General features: G+C 37.8%; 2 protein-coding genes across 2 annotated transcripts in view; both read right to left on the reverse strand.

The window, feature by feature from the left end:
* Positions 1-21,923, reverse strand: part of SCN9A (sodium voltage-gated channel alpha subunit 9) — a 166,683-nt gene that overhangs the window by 92,692 nt on the left and 52,068 nt on the right. The window contains 1 exon segment of the mRNA XM_070357851.1: positions 1,150-1,457. Coding sequence (XP_070213952.1) covers positions 1,150-1,407 — 258 coding nt within the window. The 5' untranslated portion in view covers positions 1,408-1,457.
* Positions 2,349-14,803, reverse strand: LOC102274815 (regulator of microtubule dynamics protein 1). Its single transcript, XM_070360722.1, has 3 exons — positions 14,751-14,803; positions 6,900-6,964; positions 2,349-3,113 (listed from the first exon to the last, which is right to left on the reverse strand). The coding sequence occupies exons 1-3, from the start codon at positions 14,801-14,803 to the stop codon at positions 2,407-2,409; spliced, it is 825 nt and encodes a 274-aa protein (XP_070216823.1). The 3' UTR covers positions 2,349-2,406.

Raw genomic sequence — 21,923 nt, forward strand, 5'->3', positions numbered from 1 at the left:
GTCCAGTGGTTGAGAATATGCCTACCAATGCAAGGCGACATGCGTCTGATACCTGGTCTGGAAGATTCCACATGCCATGGGACAACTAAGCCTGTGTGCCACAACTACTGAAGCCCATGTTCTACAGCAAGAGAAGCCACTGCAATGAGAAGCCCACACACTACAGCTACAGACTAGCCCTTGCTCGCCACAACGAGAGAAAGCCTACCCAAAGCAAGGAAGGCCTAGCACAGCCAAAAATAAATACTAAAAAAACTGTAACTGCAACGTTTCATTATTTAAAAAAAAATGTTTTCAATTTTTCTGTTGCCTTAAGTGACCATCTTTCTGATGGAAATTTCTCAAACTTCCTCTTTTCACTTGCTGTCCAACACTATCTTGCTTTTTCAAAAAAATGAACAGAGTATGGTTAATTACAATGTTGTATTAGTTTCAGGCATACAGCAAAGGGAATCAGTTATACATATATCCTCTCTTTTTTTTTAAGATTCTTTTCCCATATAGGCCATTACAGAGTTTTGAGCAGAGTTACTATTCTCTTGCTTTGATTTCCATCAACATAAACTGCTTGCAAAAAAGTTACCAACTCATCCTCCTTGTTCATTCCAATAGTCTTTATCCAGCCTCAGCTTCCTGAGTAATTTTATGAGATATTCTCTTTCCTTTTTTTCTTGAATAGTGGAAAATTTTCTTATTTATGTCTTACCTTTCTGACCATCTCAGATTCTCCATTCTCTCCAACCCCCTAAATGAGTGGCTCTCAAAACCCTATAATTAGTTAAGTGATTTTATATATTCCCACGGATTCAACTGACACCTCCATGCAAATGCATTCTGGACGTTTACCCAGGTCTTACTTCTCACATTGACAGTTATTTTGTTTCTATGAGGATGCACTTATGTCATGTCTAAAGGGCAGAACATGATACTGAACACTATTTTCAAAAAAAAAAAAATAGTATGCCAGTGACAGAATCAGTTTTGATGAAAAATTAGAAAAAGTACATATTCTGAAATATCCTACATATGCATTTTTAACTAAACATGTTTTCATGATGTAATTTTTCACTAAATTCCTCTTAATCTCAGTATCTGTTTGTACAAAAGAGGTAAAGAGAAACTACACCATTGCAGGTACAATAAACTTACTTTTTTGTCTGCATAGTAAGGGTCCAAGTCCTCCAGGGGCTCTGACACCATGCCCGGAGGAATGTCCCCATAGATGAAGGGCAGCTGCTTGCCGGCTTCCAAGTCACTGCTTGGCTTCGGCCCTTCATCGTCATCGTCTTTCTTTTCTTCTTTGGGTTCCTTTGCTTTTCCTTCAGCAATACGTTGTTCAATGAGGGCAAGAGACTGTTTTGTGAAGAAGACAAAGCTCTGAGGTCCCGGGGGAGGCAACATTGCCATCTTTTCATCCTGTATGTTTTATTTCCCCTTCAACTCCTTACATAAGAGGCCTAAGGAGAAATAAAGAAAGCTTTAACTGTTTGCCAGTCAAGAATGACACTTAACAAATAATAATAATAATTATAGTAATAATAAAAAACAGATTCTGGTTTCAATTGCAAGAAGTAATGTGTTCACATAATTACCATCATGTTGAATGGGCACCTACTAAGTGACTACCATGTACATGACTTATTTCCCATGCCCTCTAATGAACTTTACTTAAGAACTTGAACTTAGTACTTCGTGGATCTTAGTGACAACTTAATTAAAAATGCTTAATTCAGTTTTCTTTTCATCTGTGCTTACTCTTAGGGCAATTCAACTTCCCTTGTTTAAAAATCTCTGTGATAGGACTTCTGACAGCACCATGTCCCAGTTCTCCTCTTTCTGCATCACCTGATCCTATTCTGACATACTCACAGTCTCTGCTTCTCTCTCTTAAAGAAACCCATTTCTATAAAGTGAAGCGGTAGAAGATTGTTTTACTCTATTTTACACATTTAGATTTTCTTACAATAAATACATAGGCTTCCCTGGTAGCTCAGATGGTAAAGAATCTGCCTACAATGTAGGAGACTGGGTTTGATCCCTAGTTCAGGAAGATTCCCTGGAGAAGGGAATGGCAACCCACTCCACTGTTCTTGCCTGAAGAATTTCATGGACAGAGGAGCCTGGCGGGCTACAGTCCATGGGGTTCCAAAGAGTCAGACACGACTGAGCGACTAACACACACACACACACACAATAAATACATGCCATTTTACAAATCAGAAAACATTTTTACATTTTGAATTAAAAATGATTTAGGGAAATGTTTTAGAAGAACAAAGAAGATAAAAGGAATTTTGGAAATGTTTGGGGAAAGATTCAATTTTTTTTTTTTTATAGTTAATGTATTTATTATCTTTAAAATCTGATGAAAAGGCAATGCTCCTTAGGTACTTCATTGAAAAATTCTCAGTTCTTGTCACTGAAACCTGTAAGTAGCTGAGCAGCTTCTGTCTGTATCTGTTTATCCTCCTCTGTGTGCACTGGGTAGTCCTTGGCCTTTGTTAGCCAGAAGGCAGCGAGCTTTTTGTTGTGCAGCTTCAAATATGTCTTTCCTAGAAGGAGCAAGTTTTTGCTGTAGAAGTTTGGATCCACTTGCTCTGCCCTGTGAAAGTAGCCTAGGGCTTCCTCATAGGTGGAGCTAGGTGGAGTTGCAAACAGCACTTTAGCAATCCTTCTTTGATACCAAGGCATTTCAGCAACTGTGTAACACCAAATACCCATAAGGTGAATTGAAGTAGCGTCTTTAGGGTTCAGTTCAATTGCTTTCTCAAAATGCTCCTTGATAATGTAGGCATTTGCAATTTTAGCCTTGATTCCTTCATAATCTCCAACATCACCAATACAGATTGCATACCACTTATGGACCGCACGACTGGATTCGTTTTTCTCTAGTGCCCTTTTCGCATACTCTAGGGCTTCATATACCAAGAACTTTTTCTCCTCTTCCGAGGTTCTACTAAGCTGAGCTGCATCACGTGATGCCTGTGCCAAACGCCACAGTAACTCTGCATCTTCACTTTCCTTGTACTGGGTTAGCAACTGGTAAAGTTTTTCTGTTTCTCCACTTTCATATAAGTAGTCTGCTTGTTCAAGGACTTCTTCAATTTTGAAGACTTCCACACAGAGCCTTTGTTATTGCTGCTGCTGTGGTGCGCTCAGTCATGTCCGACTCTGAGACCCCAGGGACTGCAGCCCGTCAGGCTCTGCTGTCCATGGGATTCTCCAGGCAAGCATACTGGAGTGGGTTGCCATTTCCTACTCCATCAATTTTTAAAGTTAAAAAAAAACTATGACCAGATCAGATCAGTTGCTCAGTCGTGTCCGACTCTTTGTGACCCCATGATCACAGCACGCCAGGCCTCCCTGGCCATCACCAACTCCCGGAGTTCACTCAGACTCACGTCCATCGAGTCAGTGATGCCATCCAGCCATCTCATCCTCTGTCGTCCCCTTCTCCTCCTGCCCCCAATCCCTCCCAGCATCAGAGTCTTTTCCAATGAGTCAACTCTTCGCATGAGGTGGCCAAAGTATTAGAGTTTCAGCTTTAGCATCATTCCTTCCAAAGAAATCCCAGGGCTGATCTCCTTCAGAATGGACTGGTTGGATCTCCTTGCAGTCCAAGGGACTCTCAAGAGTCTTCTCCAACACCACAGTTCAAAAGCATCAGTTCTTCGGTGCTCAGCCTTCTTCACAGTCCAACTCTCACATCCATACATGACCACAGGAAAAACCATAGCCTTGACTAGACGAACCTTTGTTGGCAAAGTAATGTCTCTGCTTTTGAATATGCTATCTAGGTTGGTCATAACTTTCCTTCCAAGGAGTAAGCATCTTTTAATTTCATGGCTGTAGTCACCATCTGCAGTGATTTTGGAGCCCAGAAAAATAAAGTCTTACACTGTTTCCACTGTTTCCCCATCTATTTCCCATAAAGTGGTGGGAAACTATGATAGGCACTCAAATTATGACTTCCTTAATTGACTTACATGTATATACAAAACAACACAAAAAGTGCAGGAAAGAAAAATTTAAAAATTATATATTATTATTTTGGAATGTTCTAAATAAAACAGCATAAAAATCACAGTTCTTATTTTTAAAATGATAGGCGCATTATTTCATTGAGTCAAGGTAACTTTATAACGCCTCCACTGGGAAATAAAAATGAGTCCTTCTGCATCAGGATTGCCTGAGTGTTGGGATACACCAACTTCTAGTATGTCAACCCGCTGTGAAAAGCTTGAAAGACTGTGCATTAAGTGATCTTGATACACAAAGGGAGGATGAGCTAAGAGAAGCCATGGTCTGCTCTTTTATTTTCCGTTGTGAAACGTAAAAATTAAGCAAATCACAATAGTGACAACACAGGTTATATAGATTCAGAAAAAGAAGTGAAAGGAAGCTGAAACTAATTATTCTTTCTTTTACAGATTTCTCCGCTTCCCATGTTAAAATCAACTCTAGTTATGTTTAGAGCAAAATGGATGACTCTTCCCCTTAGCTACTTGAGCACAGTATAAGAATAACAACCCTTAGTAAGTAGTAGTGTTAGTCGCTCAGTCGTGTCCAATTGTTTACAACACCACAGACTGTAGCCCACCTGTGTCCACTGTTCACGGAATTCTCCAGGCAAGAATACTGGAGTGGATTGCCATTCCCTTCTATAGGGATCTTCCTGACCTAGGGATCGAGCCTGGGTCTCCTGCATTGCAGGGAGATTCTTTATTCTCTGAGCCACCAAGGAAGCCCTTATCAGAAATCTATGTATTTTTTAAAGGTGGAAAGCCAGTTTAAAAACAACATAAAAACAATCATTTTGCAATGTAAATTTATGTAAAAACTTATAAAGCAAATTTAGCTTTTCTGAAAAATAACCTTTTTATGTTTTATCACACAGCTCAGTCAGTAAAGAATACGCCTGCAATGCATGAGACCCAGGCTCGATCCCTGCCTGGGTCAGGAAGATTCCCTGGCAGGCTATAGTCCATTAGGTCACAAGAGTTGGACACAACTTAGCAACTAAACCACCACACACTTGAATCTGGGTTTTGCCATGGCAGTGTCTTATCACATTTCTTTTTAACTTTGCTAACTCATATTCATTTAAAATAATTTTACCAAATAGTTAATCTGGGCATGTTTCTATATCAGATATATAGAGCTATGAGAGTAAGGAGAAAACACAGCTTCTGTGTTTATGAAACTTCTAAAAAGGAATACCAATTGAACCAAATCATACAGACAAACCTGGTTTGACCATAGTAAAGGACAATACAATTAGTTTAACTCACATTCTTTTTTTATATATTGAATGTAGAAACAAAGATAGAGAAATTAGGCATGGATCAGGAGAGAGGGTACCATATGTAAGAGGAAGTAGTGAATTCTCTGATTTAAGAACAAAATTTCAAACATTTCTGACAAATTCCAAGACTCTTTTAGTATCCTCTCCAAATATGCAGAACTAAAACCCTCTTATAAATAGTAGACATATAGCAATCATTCACGGGAAAGAACATGTTGAAAGCCATGCAATGGCATAATTAGAAATAAGAACATATCTCTACCTGGATTCAGAATTATAGAATTTTATAATTATAGAAAAGAACAAAGTCTATGCTACTGGCCACAAGCAGCTAATAATATTGCTTTTGAACAGTTAATGACTACATGTTTGCTGGCTTTCCTGGGTTTTAAAGTATTTGACTAAGATTATTTACTTCATTGGACTTCTCAGGGGTGCTGGTGGTAAAGAACCCACCTGCCAATGCAGGAATTGTAAGAGATGTGGATTCAGTCCCTGAGTTGGGAATATACCCTGATGGGCTACAGTCCAAAGGATTGCAAAGAGCTGGACATGACTGAAACAACTTAGCATGCATGCATTCATTTACTCCATTGTTTCTATAAATTCAAACCAATAAGAAGAAACATTTATTATTTATTTATTTTGATGGAAACTAAAGCTGAGATGACTTTTTTTTTAAGAAAGTAGTGAAAGATAAGGAATATCTCAATGTGCACATTCAAAAGCAGGCCAGGGTGACTCATGAGAGAATGAATCATGACTCATCATTTCACTACTACGTAAGTACTCAAAAGAATTTAAAACACGTCCCCATAAAACTTGTACATGAATGTGCATAGCAGCATTATTCTTAATAGCCAAATAGTGGAAACAATCCAAATGTCTGTCAACTGACAAAATGCAGTGTGTCCACATAATGGAATATTACATGAAAATAAAAATTAGCAAAATATGGACTCATGTTACAACACAGATGAACCCTGAAAACCCCATGAATGTAGCCAGATCCAAATGGCAAAAGGCTGGATGGTTCCATCCATGTGAAATGTCCAGAATAGATACATCCTCAGAGACAAAAAGAACATTACTGTTGCCAGAGGCCAGCAGGCGGGGATAGTGAGAAATGACCATTAATGGTGATGGGGTTAATGGTTAATAGGAATGAAGCTTCTCAGAGAGATGAGAAAAAGTTCTAAAATTAGATAACGCAATGATTCTGCAACTCTGTAACTATGCTATAAATCACTGAATTTACACTTTAAAGGATGATTTTTATGATATGTAAGCTACACCTTCATAAAACTATTAAAAACAATTTCTAAGAAAACAGAATCATGAAATCCATGAAAACTGTCCTACGTCAAGAAAAGAGGTTTAGAAAATGGAAACAAATGCACACGTTCAACACCAATCTCTGCATAAGTCTCTATGGTCTCAGTATAAACACAGAATATCTTTTGGTGTAAGACTAATTTAGGAGAAGCTATGATTTAGTTTTAGCACTTGCAGGCCAAGCCTGGTACAATTTACAAAACTGTGGTCACAAATCACTGGATTCCAGAAGTTAGTAGCCTTTTGGAAATGGTACTACCTCTCTCTGAGAAACAAGGTGGTGAGTGTAGTTGCCGTTTGGGCTTAGGAGATTCCTCAACGCTTCTAGAAATCAAAGGGGTAAGGAGGGGTTACTTGTCCTGATTGACTTTAAGTGTACACATACTTGGTCTCCTGGGGGAAGAGATGGCTGAAGAGCTGGTATTTCTGTACATTTTATATTCAAATGGAGGTGTCACATGTTTCAAGAATTATTTGACAGAAATTCTGGTAAGTAGATGTCATGACCTCAGATATCCAATACTCTTCCAATATTGTTATTTTCTTTTTCCCTGTTTTTTCTTGTCCTCACTCTCTATTCATGCACATTCTCAACATACAGTTTAAAAGTCACTAAAGTATATGCCAACAGTGAGGGTGGTGGGTGATTCAAGTCAGTGGTACCACAATTTTAGATACTTTCCTCAAGCTAAATTGAAGGAAGATGTTAAGCCCTTGCTTAACATGAGGGTCTTGAAAAAAGTAAGTTAAAGAGCTTTGGGTCAGATTCCATAATCATCCTCTAGTTTGGGGGGTAGAGGGGAAATCACAGCCTCCTGTCTGGATGATGGGAAAAAATAATGTGTACAAATTTTTGAGGGTAATTTTGCAATATCTATCAATAAATATGTTGATTCATTTTTATTGCCAAATAATTTCCCTTCTAAGAAAGTAACCAAAAGCAATAATCTCAGATGTCTTTAAACATTTATGAAGATATAACTGCAATATTTTTATAATATTGAAAAAGTGTAATCAATCCAAAAGTCTAACTGTCAGGGTTTCATTAAATGAAAAATGAACATATAATAGGAAACTGAGTGGCGTCTAAGGAGTGCTTTAAAGACTATTTAATATATTTTACAAATCTTATATAAATAACAGAATATAGGGTACACAAACAAAAACATATACTTACTTTCATCTCAATTTTTAATTTTTTTTAATTTTTTTAAATTTTATTTTATTTTTAAACTTTACATAATTGTATTAGTTTTTTTTTTAAATGTATTGAAAGTATGAAATTAAATGTACTGTATATTTAATGAATGCTATTCCTAGCTGAAGGATTAGGAGTTATTTACTAATTTATTTATATTTTTTCAAATTTTAACATTAAAAATGTCATACTTTTTTATCAAAAAAATGTACTTAAAACAGAAGCATTGAAATTTATTTGACCTCTGGTGGCTCAGCGGTACAGATTCCACCTGCCAATGCAAGAGACATGGGTTCAATCCTTGGGTCAGGAAGAGCCTCTGGAGAAGGAAATGGCAACCCAAGTCTAGTACTCTTGCCTGGGAAATCCCAAGGACAGAGGAGCCTGGCAGGCTACAGTCCATAGGGTCACAAAAGAGTTGAACATGACTTAGTGACTAAACAGCAACAACACAGTTAATAAAATTAGCCAATATTTATTCTTTCCTTTTTAGTTTATAATTTGAAAATACCATATTTCCATGCATTAATATCTATGAAAGTATTCTGAACTCTCTTATTTTCTAGCTATTACCTATGTACATATGCATCTACCATCTACCTATTTTTATCTTATACATCTTTCCAGTCAAAGCAATGTCTGCTTCCAGTTCATGACAATGGTCTTATTCCATGTGTTTATCACTCTTTGGCTTCTAAATCCCCACTACATTGAAAACAAAGATGCACAGAAGGGAACCAAGGGTTTTATGACATCACTGAAAACCAAAAAAAAGATACTAAAGAGTTTTCACAAAACTAGAGATGGCGATAGACAGTGATAGAGATCGGAGAAGGCAATGGCATCCCATTCCAGTACTCTTGCTTGGAAAACCCCATGGACAGAGGAGCCTGGTAGGCTGCAGTCCATGAGGTCGCTAAGAGTCGGACACGACTGAGCAACTTCACTTTCACTTTTCACTTTCATGCATTGGAGAAGGAAATGGCAACCCACTCCAGTGTTCTTGCCTGGAGAATCCCAGGGACGGGGGAGCCTGGTGGGCTGCCGTCCATAGGATTGCACAGAGTTGGACACGACTGAAGTGACTTAGCAGCAGCAGCAGCAGCGATAGAGATACAGACAGACTTCCCTGGTACCTCAGATAGTAAAGCATCTGCCTACAATGCGGGAGAACCAAGTTCAATCCCTGGGTCGGGAAGATCTCCTGGAGAAGGAAATGGCAACCCACTCCAGTATTCTTGCCTGGAAAATCCCATGGACAGAGGAGCCTGGCTGGCTACAGTCCATGGGGTTGCAGAATCAGACACTGAGGGACTTCACTTTCATTTTCAAAGAGATAGCAGATGGGATTACCCTAGAGAGGAGATAAAAGGAGAAGGCAAGGCCTAAAACAATCATCTGAGAATGTTCAAGAAAGAAATACTTCTTTCTAGCACAGAAGTCATAGAGTTGGCACACGAGCAAGTATGTCAGAAACCAAGTTGACTAACCAAGGATTATCAGCTTAACAACTTGCAGGTCGCTATCCCACAATTCCCTCTATACTTCTGTATAAGGCAGCAGAATTCATCCTGAGGCTAAAACCAAAGAGTTAATCTCTGAATTAACTGAGATAAGACCTCTAGAATGTCCATATTCATTTTAGGTGAAAGCGGAGTAGAGTCTGGGGAAAGATGGATTCTTCTTCTTGCTCACCTATCCTAAAATGAAGCCAGTCTATCAACTCATCAGATACATATAGAGAACTTGAAATCATCCTGCACTTTCAAGGGAGTACTTATTTGGAAAACAGGCCTACATAAAGGCAGAAGAAACCCTGACCAACAACATCACAACCTTTTATTTATAACTACTAATAGATAACTAAGGGTAAACTGGTAATCAAAACTACCAAACATGAAACTGAAGGACTAAGATGTACAGATCAAACTCTTAACTCCAGAAGAAAGGAAAAAGCAAACATAGGGGAATATTAAGAGTTTAAAATTAGCATTCCCAGAGAAATTTGAGAGGATAGAGAACAATATCAAGAATCCATAATATGAAATTAATGAGTCTTATTCCCTGTCATTTTCTTAAATACTACTATTTCAAAATAGTAAGTACTTTCCCTATAGCTACCAAAAAATATTTATGTCAGAATGAAGGTATACTCCATTCTCAATGTAGGTATATAAAGGAATCATGCGTATAACTTAAAAAAATACAACTGTCAGGGTTTATCCAAGTAATGCTGAAATAAAATTTTTCAGGGAGGGTTTACGCTTATCTACTTTTAAAAAAATCATAAAATATTGATGTGACTTCTTTTAAGAACCATTTTTTTAAAGGAACAAATGCACCAAATCAAAACATCAGACTGGGGCTTCCCGGTGGCGCAGTGGTAAAGAATCCACCTGCCAACACAGGAAACACTGGTTCAGTCCCTGGTCCAGGAAGATCCCACATGTTGCAGAGCAACTAAGCCTGTGCGCTGCAACTACTGGGCCTGTGCTCCAGTGCCCAGGAGCCACAGCTACTGAGCCCCACTGCGGCAACTAGCGAAGCCCGTGCACCCCAGAGCCTGTGCTCTGCAACAAGAAGCCACCACAGTGAGAAGCCGGCACACCGCAACTGGAGAGTAGGCCCTGCTCATCACAACCAGAAAAAACCCACACAGCAACAGATATCCAGCACAGCCAAAATCACATAAACTGTTACAAAAAATCAGATGAACATTGTAAATTAATTACCAGGTTTCATTATTTAATAGAGAAAACAAATGCAATTAAAACCACACAAAATTTTTTGGGTTATGCTTTATTTGAACAGTAGGTAGTAGGAAGTAAAATATGAAAATTTAAAGTCTCCATGTTAAAACTGAAAGGATAAACATAAATTCCATTCAATAAAAACAACACATTTTTGAACTCTGAATCTCTATCATGCTCAGTTAAAGAAAGAAGATTTTGGGATGAGGTGGGGAAAGGAGGAAATGAAAGAGGTTGAGCAAGAGAAGGAAGATAATAAACAAACCAAACACAAAAGGAGAGTGTAATAGGGGAAAGGGGGGAAAGACTAACAAAAATACCCTGAATCCCTTAGCTCCCTTCTAGCTACAAAGTCCAAGATAATAAAAGAGCAAAGCAAGTTCTTTGCCATATTAATTTTTATTTTTAATTCTCAACATTTTAAGCATCACTCATGCTGTATTCCCTGTAGCTCAGTTGGTAAAGAATTCACCAGCAATGCAGGAGATGTGGGTTCAATCCCTGGGTCAGGAAGAGCCCCTGGAGAAGGAAATGGCAACCCACTCCAGTATTCTTGCCTGGGAAATCCCATGGCCAGAGAAGCCTGGCAAGTTGCAGCCCAAGGGATCACAAAGAGTCAGACATGACTTGGCAATTCAACCACACGTTGTATCACTCATATCGCTTCATCACTATTAAGCCTGGAAATTTCAGTTTTGTATCCTTTATGCTCTCCATTTTCATTTGAGGTAAGCAATGCTCCTCCTGGGAGTGTCCCCCACACTCACTCATCCTTCAAATCTGTGGTCTCTCACGCGAGCCCAGATAATGTTTGCTAAGCAATAAGCATGGAGAGGAATAGCTAATACTGCTAAAAAAAAAAAAAAAAAAAAAAAAAAATACCAAGAGTTACCTTTAGCCTTTCCAAGTATGTCTTTTTAAAAGCTGTTCTTCCATGGTGACTATAGTTAATAATACTGTATTACATATTTGAAAGTTACTGAGAAAATAAACTTTAAATATCTTCATCACAAGAAAAACAAATTAACTATGTATGACAGATGGTATCTAGACTTCCTGTGGCAATCATTTCACAATGTATACAAATATCAAATTATTATGCTGTATATCTGAAACTAATTACAATGTTATATGCCAATTATTCTTCAGTTTAAAAAAAGCTGATCTTCAACTTTCAGGAATAAATGACAACACTGCAAAAAAAAAGATATTAAAAGATGCATGTTTATCAGCTTAAGAATTAAAGTGCTAGTTGCTCAGTCATGTCTGACTCTTTGGGACTCCATGGAACTTTAGTCTGCCAGGCTCCTCTGTCCCTGGAATTCTCCAGGCAAGAATACTGGAGTGGGTAGTCACTCCCTTTTCCAGGGGATTTTCCCAACCCAGGGATCAAACCCAGGTCTCCTGCACTGCAGGCAGATTCTCTACCATCTGAGCCACCACGGAAGCCCTTAAAACTAAAGGTACGTGGTAATTTATGAATGCTATTTAGGAATGTGCACACTTTAAAAAAATAATTTTTCACTTTATGTAAGTTTCTCCAGTTTCTTTTCAAATTTGAGTTTCTATAAGATATTGAAAGTATGGCATGTTGATGTATGGCAAAACCAATACAATCTTGTAAAGTAAAAAAAAAAATAATAAAATTAAAAAAAAAGAAAGTATGACTCAATTTCCAAAATGTAAAATATAAAATGGACAAAAGTTTTCATGAGGTATACTTGCACTCAATACAGGAAAATCTGAACTGTTTTCAGTAGCTCACAGATCATTTCATCATCTTGACCTTTCCTATCACAATCCACATTCTATGTTCTACAGCTATTAACTCCGTACATATGACTTAACTTCTCTGAGCCTCAGGTTCCTAGTTTGAAAATGGGGTTAATAATCACTGCCTCAAAGAGTGGTTAGGATTGGGATGATTAAGTGTATATAAAGAGCATAGGAGAGAGTTTTTCATATAGTAACCATAAATGGTGCCATTAATATTATTAACTTGTCTCATTCTTTCATTTAAATTTCTTGCTGGGGTCAATTTCATCATAAATTTGTAATTAAGATCTATTAATTATGATCAACTTGAGGATATTTCAGCTTATAGATATATATTAGCCTGTAATACTTTGGCCACCTGATACGAAGAACTGACTCATTAGAAAAGACCCTGATGCTGGGAAAGACTGAAGGTGGGAGGAGAAGGGGATGACAGAGGATGAGATGGTTGGATGGCATCACCAACTCGATGGACCTGAGTTTGAGTAAGCTCCAAGAGTTGGTGATGGACAGGGAAGCCTGGTGTGCTACAATCTATGGGGTTGCAAAGAGTCAGACACAACTGAGCTGAAATGATTAGCCTTTTAAACATGAAACATAGCTCAATATATGTGTATAACATAAGCAGAGATTTGATTTAGAGAAATGATTCAAGTGCAAGTTCAGGAGCTAAAAGTCCTAGAGTTTGAATCCTAGGTTTTCCAGTAACTAGGTACGTGATCTTGTATATCAAAGTTATGCAACCTCTCTGAGCCCAAAGATGGCAAAGCATTTATAAAAGAACCGGTTACTTCATAAACATAATGTTAAACAGTACAAATACCCTAGGAGGCATTTTGATTACTCAGAGATTTAGACTGCTACTGAGTTTCGTTTAAGTAAATCCCCATTATTTTGCTGAACTTTATATGAAGATTTGCAAGATATTTTTTTATTTAGACAAAGTTAGGTGGTTCAAGAACTATCATTAAGATTTTTTCTTTTTTTTTTTAAACTTAAATTTGTATTTGTGAACAGACTCAAAAGGAAATGAATTCAACCACTTGGTTCACCTTCTAAGAAGCATTTAAGTATCATTAATAGAGTCTCCGAACAGAGAACAAGAATGATCCCTTCCTTCAAGCAAAGAAATATGACAGTCTCTAGAGAGTTTTAGGGACTATAGGTACTTTCTATGGCTCTGAACATACTGTTTCAAAAACTGGATTTTTGTCATCATATACTAGCTGCAGCCATCAGGAAGCTGTTTGGGGGGATTCCTTTAATCTTCAGAGCCCTATGAAGCCCTTGCCATAGAAGTAACCTCTGAGAGTAAGAAGGGCATGGGGTCCCATAGATATTTACAATCCAAACTGGGACTCTCATAGAAATCACTGAAGTAAACCCCAAACCAGTTCTTACTTAAGTGACTGAAAGGGGAAAATGTCTGTGCCCATTATCTTATGCTGACAAAGGTCTCAGCAGCCTGTTTCCTTAGTGCCACGGCAGGTGCCTAATGCTGACTCTAATAAACCCAACTGGTTTATTAATGACAGTATCTAGTCTATCGTGGTTCAGGTAGCATATGTATATATTTTTGTCCATATAATTTTCTAATGAGAGTCAGGCTTTTGTAATGATATCAGCATATTTTGTCTTACACATGTAATACAGATTTAAAAATACAATTATTCTCTTAAAATATTTCCTACGGAAATCCTTTAGCAGTTAGTTTCATTTGACAGCTTTCAATATTTCTTGTAGAAAGAAACCACCATTTGAACTTCCTGTTTCTTTCGTTGAGATTAGACAATTAAAGATATACTTACTCATTTCAAGGAGCAGGAGAATAATTATATGCTCAAAATTCTTTCATAATCTCAGATTCTGTTTTATATTTCCTCATTGGGTTCTTACCTATGGCTAATTTAAATTTATATAAAAGTAAAATAGGTTCAATAAACCATTTTGAAGATCTGTCAAAATCTGAATCAGCTTCAGTCAAATCTAAACTATTTAAGACAGTGGACAAATGTAAAAGGAAGTAAAATAGAATGTTGTATTGATACATATGGTTGTCAAGCAAAAAACTGCTTTGAAACTGCCACTTTCCCAGAAACAAATGGTGATATTTTCCCATAGGTAAGATTTTAGCCAGAGTACCAATTATTTTTAAAGCTTTCTGAAGGCACCATGGAATCCATACACAAGCACTTTAAAGAGCAATTTAAGACAAATCATTCCTCACATCAGCAGTGATAACATGTTGATAACATGCTCACTTGATATATGATGATCATGGTACTTTACTTGTATAGTCTTCCTCCCCAAAACCTTGATCTAAATCATGAGAAAAACATCAGAAACTCTCAAGTCAGGGACATTTTACAAAATGCCTGACCAGTACTTCTTCAAATCATCAAAGTCATCAAAAACAAAGGAAGTCTGAAGAACTGCCATGGCTTGAAGATGCTTAAGGAGACATGATGGTTAAATGTAATATTGGTAATGTGGGAAAGATCTTGGATGAGAAAAAAGACAGTGGGGAAAAGCTAGGGAAATCTAAGTATAGTAATAGCATTCTTTAATAATAATAATGTATCATTATGGTTTCATTAATGCAACAAATATACCATAACAATGTAAATTGTCATTAATATAGTAAACTGAGTATGGTTTACATGGGAACTCTGTACTACCTGTAAAATTGTTCCGTAAATCTAAAGCAATTCCAAGATCAGTAGTTCATTTAAAACAAGAAGAAATCACAGGTGTAAAATTATACTAATATTATGTAACATTACCAATGTCTCAGTAATTTGATTTTATCAAGTAAATACACTGCTATTATTTAGAATGTACCTGCAATAATAGATCTACAAAACTGAACTACTTTAATTAAAATGGGCTATACTTAATACATAAAAATAATGTTTTACACAGTAAAGATAGCATAGATTTAATAAATATGAGATCCATTAGAAATGCTGATCAATTTTTAAGTTATTATGCTTGGGAGGTAATTTTTATAAATGTGCCCTCTTGGGTAAGGAATAAGCTTACAATTTATAAACACAGAACTTGACTGGATTCACAATGTCTGAGCCCTAATTATACTTGAGATCATTATGACTAAGTGGGCTAAAAAATTCATCTATAAGGGATTCATGTGTGTTTTCTTTTAGAATAGGTCTGGGTTGGGAAGATCCACTGGAGAAGGAAATGGCAAACCCACTACCGTATTTTTGCCTGGAAAGCCCCATGAAGAGAGGAGCCTGGCAGACTACAGTCCATAGGGTAGCAAAGAGTCAGACACGACGGAAGCGACTTTGCACAAACCTGCAAGGGCAATTTCACTCACTCCGTAGTGTTAAGATGCCAAATATCTTCTAAGTTGTTAAATTAAAGCTTTATTATATATCTGCATGATGATACAGTTAAGTTACAAAAGGCTCTGTTCCAATTTCTGTATTACTTTAGGAACTGTAGGATAATACTGTGATGAAAGAAATCTGACTGCAAAATTCTCATTTTACTGACATCTAAACACCTGAGAGCTTCCCAGGTATCTCAGTGGTAAAGACCCTGCGTGCCACTGCAGGAGATGTGGGTTCAATTCCTCGGTCAGGAAGATCCCCTAGAGAAGGAAATGGCAACCCACTCCAGTATTCTTTCTGGAAAATCCCATGGACAGAGGAGCCTGGTGGCCTAGAGTCCATGGAGTCTCAAAAGAGTGAGACACGACTTAGCAACTAAATAACAACAAACACCTGATAACAACAAACAAGACAACAGACAACTCTGGCTAGCAGGGATACACTTGATTAACCATTTCTTACAACCAAAGTGCTCTTTTGCCAGCACAGTATTAAAAAAAAATTTGTTTGGCTGACTTGCATCTCAGTTGTGGCATGTGGGATCTCCGCTGCATCATGCAGAATCTTTTATTGCAGTGCAGATGCTCTAGTTATGGCAGGTGGGCTTACCTGCTCTGCAGTATGTGGCATCTTAGTTCTCCAACCAGGAATTGAACCAGTGTCCCCTGCACTGCAAGGTGGATCCTTAACCACTGGACACCTGGAAAGTCCCACCACCAAAACATTTTAAAATCCTCACCTATGTTCAATGACATCCCCTTTACAAATTTTCTATTCATAAAATCCAAAGTCTCTTGATAAAAGAGAAAGTCATCATCAGGGGAGACGAGAGAGGCAAGCTTCTAGTATGACTGTCGTGATACAAGCTCTCTTTCATGAGAACTGAAAAAATTTGGATGAGTTTGGAAGTTCTGCTCTACCTCTTGGCTCCAAAGGAAACATGTGGATCCTTCCTACACCCAGCTTCAGCACAGGAGAGGAATACCTAGGTCAATTAGATCCTAACTGTCAACAACAAGGAAGACGAAGGTGAAACAATTTGAGATAAGAGGACTTGCACATTCGTCAACCACTAGCTCTCCTACTTAGATAAGAAAGGGAAAGCTGCTGGAGAACTAAATCTGGAGAATACAGAGGAAAAACAGTAACTGAACCAGGTGTGGGGCAAGTACTGGCTGCTTTCTGAATCATAATTAGAAGGCCTCTCCATAGTTGTTCATTTTACTCACACATGAATACCTGATAGGGGCTTCCTAGGTGGCGCTAGTGGTAAAGAATCTGCCAGATAACATCACTGGAGGAAGGCAATAGACAGATATGCCCTGGGTGTACAAATCTGGTTCCATCCTTGGCAGGATAACTGTGGCATTTACACAGCAAAGCAAAATATTTTGTCAAGATTAAATGCTGTATCACATCAGACACCAAGACATAAATCGAAAGACATAAATCTTAAGAGACGTATATGCCTATCTTCCTCTTGAGACATCATAGAAGTTACCAAAAAGAACCTGAGAGCCTTATAAAGGCACTCGCTTGTAATAAAATTTTCCTCTTTCAGGAAGCATGTGAGACTAATTGTCTTGATGACTGTCAAGATATGCAATCTTGGTATTGTGTGCTTTGCTCAAAGATACATGTTATAGCTGCACTGCAGTACTAAAATAAACATAAGCAGAACTTAAAACTTAAATTCTTAAGGTTTAATCATTTTAACTGCTTCTTTTTACTATAATCTACTTTTAGTGCATTATCGTTCATACTTGTGTTACCTTTTCATATTATATTATTTCATAGTTCACTTATCAAATTAGACAGTAGGCATAGTTGGGTTCTAAATCACTTGGGAATTCTCTGAACAACAGTATTACAACTACATAGATAGAAAAGCACCACAAATTATCTATTACTTTGGGGTGGTGGTGGTTTAGTAACTAAGTCGTGTCCAATGCTTGCAACGCCATGGACGGTAGCCAGCCAGGCTCCTCTGTCCATGGGATTCTCCAGGCAAGAACACTGGAGTGGGTTGCCGTTTCCTTCTCCAGGGGATCTTCCTGACCCAGGGATCAAACCTGAGTCTCCTGCATTTCAGGCAGATTCTTTACTGACTGAGTTACAAAGGAACCCCCTACTTTGGAGAGAAGGGGTTACCAATTGCTACCATAAGACAAATTCAAATATAAAATGATACTTTATTGAAAAGTCATACTACTTGAGGTAAAATGCCTTCCTTTGCTTCAAGCAAAGGAAGATATAAAAGGTATATCTATTCCAACTCACTGCACACACAGATCAGTCTTACATCAGTTCAATTCAGTTCAGTCGCTCAGTCGTGTCCGACTCTTTGCAACCCCATGAATCGCAGCACGCCAGGCCTCCCTGTCCATCACCAACTCCCGGAGTTCACTCAGACTCATGTCCATCAAGTCAGTGATGCCATCCAGCCATCTCAGCCTCTGTCGTCCCCTTCTCCTCCTGCCCCCAATCCTTCCCAGCATCACAGTCTTTTCCAATGAGTCAACTCTTCGCATGAGGTGGCCAAAGTACTGGAGTTTCAGCTTTAGCATCATTCCTTCCAAAGAAATCCCAGGGCTGATCTCCTTCACAATGGATTGGTTGGATCTCCTTGCAGTCCAAGGGACTCTCAAGAGTCTTCTCCAACACCACAGTTCAAAAGCATCAATTCTTCGGTGCTCAGCCTTCTTCACAGTCCAACTCTTACATCCGTACATGACCACAGGAAAAACCATAGCCTTGACTAGACATAGTCAGATATTAATTTGCTTCATTTTTTAACCTCAAAGGAAATTACAGATATGTCTATGCAGAGAAGTATGTGTGTATGTGTATATGTATATACATTTATATCCAACAACCAATCTTCCTTCTTAACTGGGGTGAACAGGGATGTCCCTTTGAGAGTAGTGGTGATGGAACTTGAGCCTTTACCTCTTACTATAAAAATCTAAGGTGAATTATCCTTCCTTTCTACTCTTGTTAGAATAGTGAGGCCTCATCTCCTAAGTTGATCCAAATGGACTAACTTTCCCTTTACTTTTACTCTGGATTGAGTGAAGCCAAGATGGAGGAAGGTCAAATTGGAATTCCTAGGTGCTTGAGTCTTTGTGCAACTACAGTAAAGTCCAGTTGTGGTAGAACTGTCCAGCAGTTCTGTCCTGGCCAGATGAGTCTGCAAATAGTCTCTGGCCCTCCCGTTGGTCTGTTCATTTCCCCATCCAGCTTGTCCACATTCCCAAAGCTGTCCAGTGACCGTGTGAGAACCCAGAATCTTCCAATAAAACTCCTTTTGGTGTGAAAGAGCCAATGTTTATTTCTCTTGCTTTCAACTAATATTCTTGCTTAATAAGGGAAAATTACTTCTGACTCACTGTGTGGAAACTAGGTTATGAAAAGAACAGGCTAATTTTAGACAGGGCAGTTTTGCTAAGTGATTAAAATACTTCAAAATTAAATTTTCTTTTAATGTTACATTTTTAATAGACTATTTATAGTTTTTTATCCTCAGGAAAGTCTGGGATAAACAGGAATATTGTGATTATGAGAAATATAAAGATTGATAATAAAGTAATTTAAATAATCATAAGAATGCTATATTATTTGATCTTGGCCTAAACTAGTGGTTCTCTCAACAGGGCAATACTCCCCTACTCACTACTCAGGTAGAGTTACCAGAGTTAGCAAATAAAAAATCACAACATTCAGTCAAATTTAAATCATTTCTAATTTTTTATGCAATTATGGAAAAGGTCAGTTTTCATTCCAATTCCAAAGAAGGGCAATGCCAAAGAAGGTTCAAACTACCGCACAATTGCACTTATCTCACATGCTAGCAAAGATATGTTCAAAATTCTCAAGCCATGCTTCAACAGTACATGTACCATGAACTTCGGGATGTTCAAGCTGGATTTAGAAAAGGCAAAGGAACCAGAGATCAAATTGCCAACACCCTTTGGATCATAGAAAAATCAAGAGAGTTCCAGAAAAACATCTACTTGTGTTTTATTGATTATGCCAAAGCCTTTGACTGTGTAGATTACAACAAACTGTGGAAAATTATTCAAGAGATGGGAATACCAGACCACCTGACCTGCCTCCTGAGAAACCTGTATGCAGGTCAGGAAGCAACAGTTAGAACAGGATGTACAACAATAGACTGGTTCCAAATTCGGAAAGGAGTACATCTGTATACTGTCACCCTGCTTATTTAACGTATATGCAGAGTACATCATGCGAAATGCTGGGCTGGATTAAGCACAAGCTGGAATCAAGATTGCCAGGAGAAACATAAATAGCCTCAGATTACATAGATGACACCACCTTTATGGCAGAAAGTGAAGAGGAACTGAAGAGCCTCTTGATAAAAGTGAAAGAGGAGAGTAAAAGAGCTGGATTAAAACTCAACATTCAAAAACCAAAGTCATGGCATCTGGTCTCATCACTTCATGGCACATAGATGCAGAAACAATGGAAATAGCGAGAGACTTTATTTTGGGGGGCTACAAAATCACTGCAGATGGTGACTGCAATTATGAAATTAAAATATGCTTGCTCCTTGGAAGAAAAGCTATGATCAACCTAGACAGCATATTAAAAAGCAGACACATTACTTTGCCAACCATGGTCCATCTGTATGGATGTGAAAGTTGGACTAAAAAGAAAGCTGAATGCTGAAGAATTGATGCTTTGAACTGTGGTGTTGGAGTAGACTCTTGAGAGTCCCTTAGACTGCAAGGAGATCCAACCAGTCCATCCTAAAGGAAATCAGTCCTGAATGTTCAATGGAAGGACTGATGCTGAAGCTGAAACTCCAATACTGTGGCCACCTGATGCAAAGAACTGACTCAATGGAAAAGACCCTGATGCTGGAAAAGACTGAAGGAGGTAAGAGAGGGGGTGACAGAGGATAAGTTGGTTGGATGGCATCACCAACTCAATGGACCTTAGTTTGAACAAGCTCTGGGAATTGGTGATGGACAGGGAAGCCTGGTGTGCTACAGTCCATGGGGTCAAAGAGTCGGACACGACTGAGTGACTGAACTGAACTGAATTGCTTATGCCCATTTTGAGATAAATAAAACACACACATAGAGCATACTTACTTTAAAATTTCATTCATTGTGTATCTAAAATTATCAGTATCTAAATTATCTATACCTTTCTTAAATATTTCCTTGGTGTTTCGGCTTTCATTAACAGCTCCTTGTTTTGCTGAATTTTCTTATATAAAATTTCTTGCAATTAGAGTCTATGTTCCATTTACATTGTAGCATATCTGGTATAGTGTTCACATCCACTTATTTCATTCTCTTGTCTACTGAACATTCATTAAGGAGAAAACATGGTCAACATCAGCCTTTCAAGCTGAAATACTGAGCACATATGTACAATGACTCTGAAGTCATATGACTGATTTCTTTGAAGTGTATAATATTACCTTTCATGATATAACTTGCTTTTGTATTTTTTAGGACTAAGTCATCTCTCTTGATCTATGACTTTTTAAAATGTTGTCTACTGACAAACAAACACTGTCTTGAATTTTTAACCTCTTTTTCTTTGACTACAGATGGTTCCAGTAACCCCATTCTGGAAGAGAATTTAGCAACATTCATAAGCAAGAATCAAATTCTTCAAGAGATGAGTCATTTCAAAATACAGTCATCACGCCTGCCGTAATAATCATTCATTAGAAGATGGATTTTCCCCCACTTGTTCTTAAGTAAAGTTGTCCCTTTTAAAAACAGCCTTGGTATTTAAGGAATAACATTTTCCTTAATTTTTTTCATTCAACAAGTTCTTTTAAGCAGTGGAGTACTTCAATAATACTTTCTTCTCTGCTTTCAAACAGCATAATCATACTGTAAAGAGATACTGAAAACTATAAACAGGAAATAAGTAGGCATCACTCAGTGAGTTATTTAAAAAGTCAACAAGAATTTCAGAATGAATATATGATTTCAGTGCTTCAAATAGTCAAGGACTGTCTCCACTGCATTTTTAGAAAGCCACTAGCTTTTAGAATGCAAGAGAACTGAAAAGTAATGAACGCAAACAAACTATAAAAATCCTCCAATCATTCTGTTTGAGCAGAATCTTAAAATAAGAAAATAATTTCACGACGATTACATTACTGTCAATATGGTGCTTAGTCGCTAAGTCATGTCTGATTCTTGTGACCCTGT

This window comes from Bos mutus, chromosome 2, assembly GCF_027580195.1.
Source record: "Bos mutus isolate GX-2022 chromosome 2, NWIPB_WYAK_1.1, whole genome shotgun sequence".
Taxonomy (NCBI): domain Eukaryota; kingdom Metazoa; phylum Chordata; class Mammalia; order Artiodactyla; family Bovidae; genus Bos; species Bos mutus.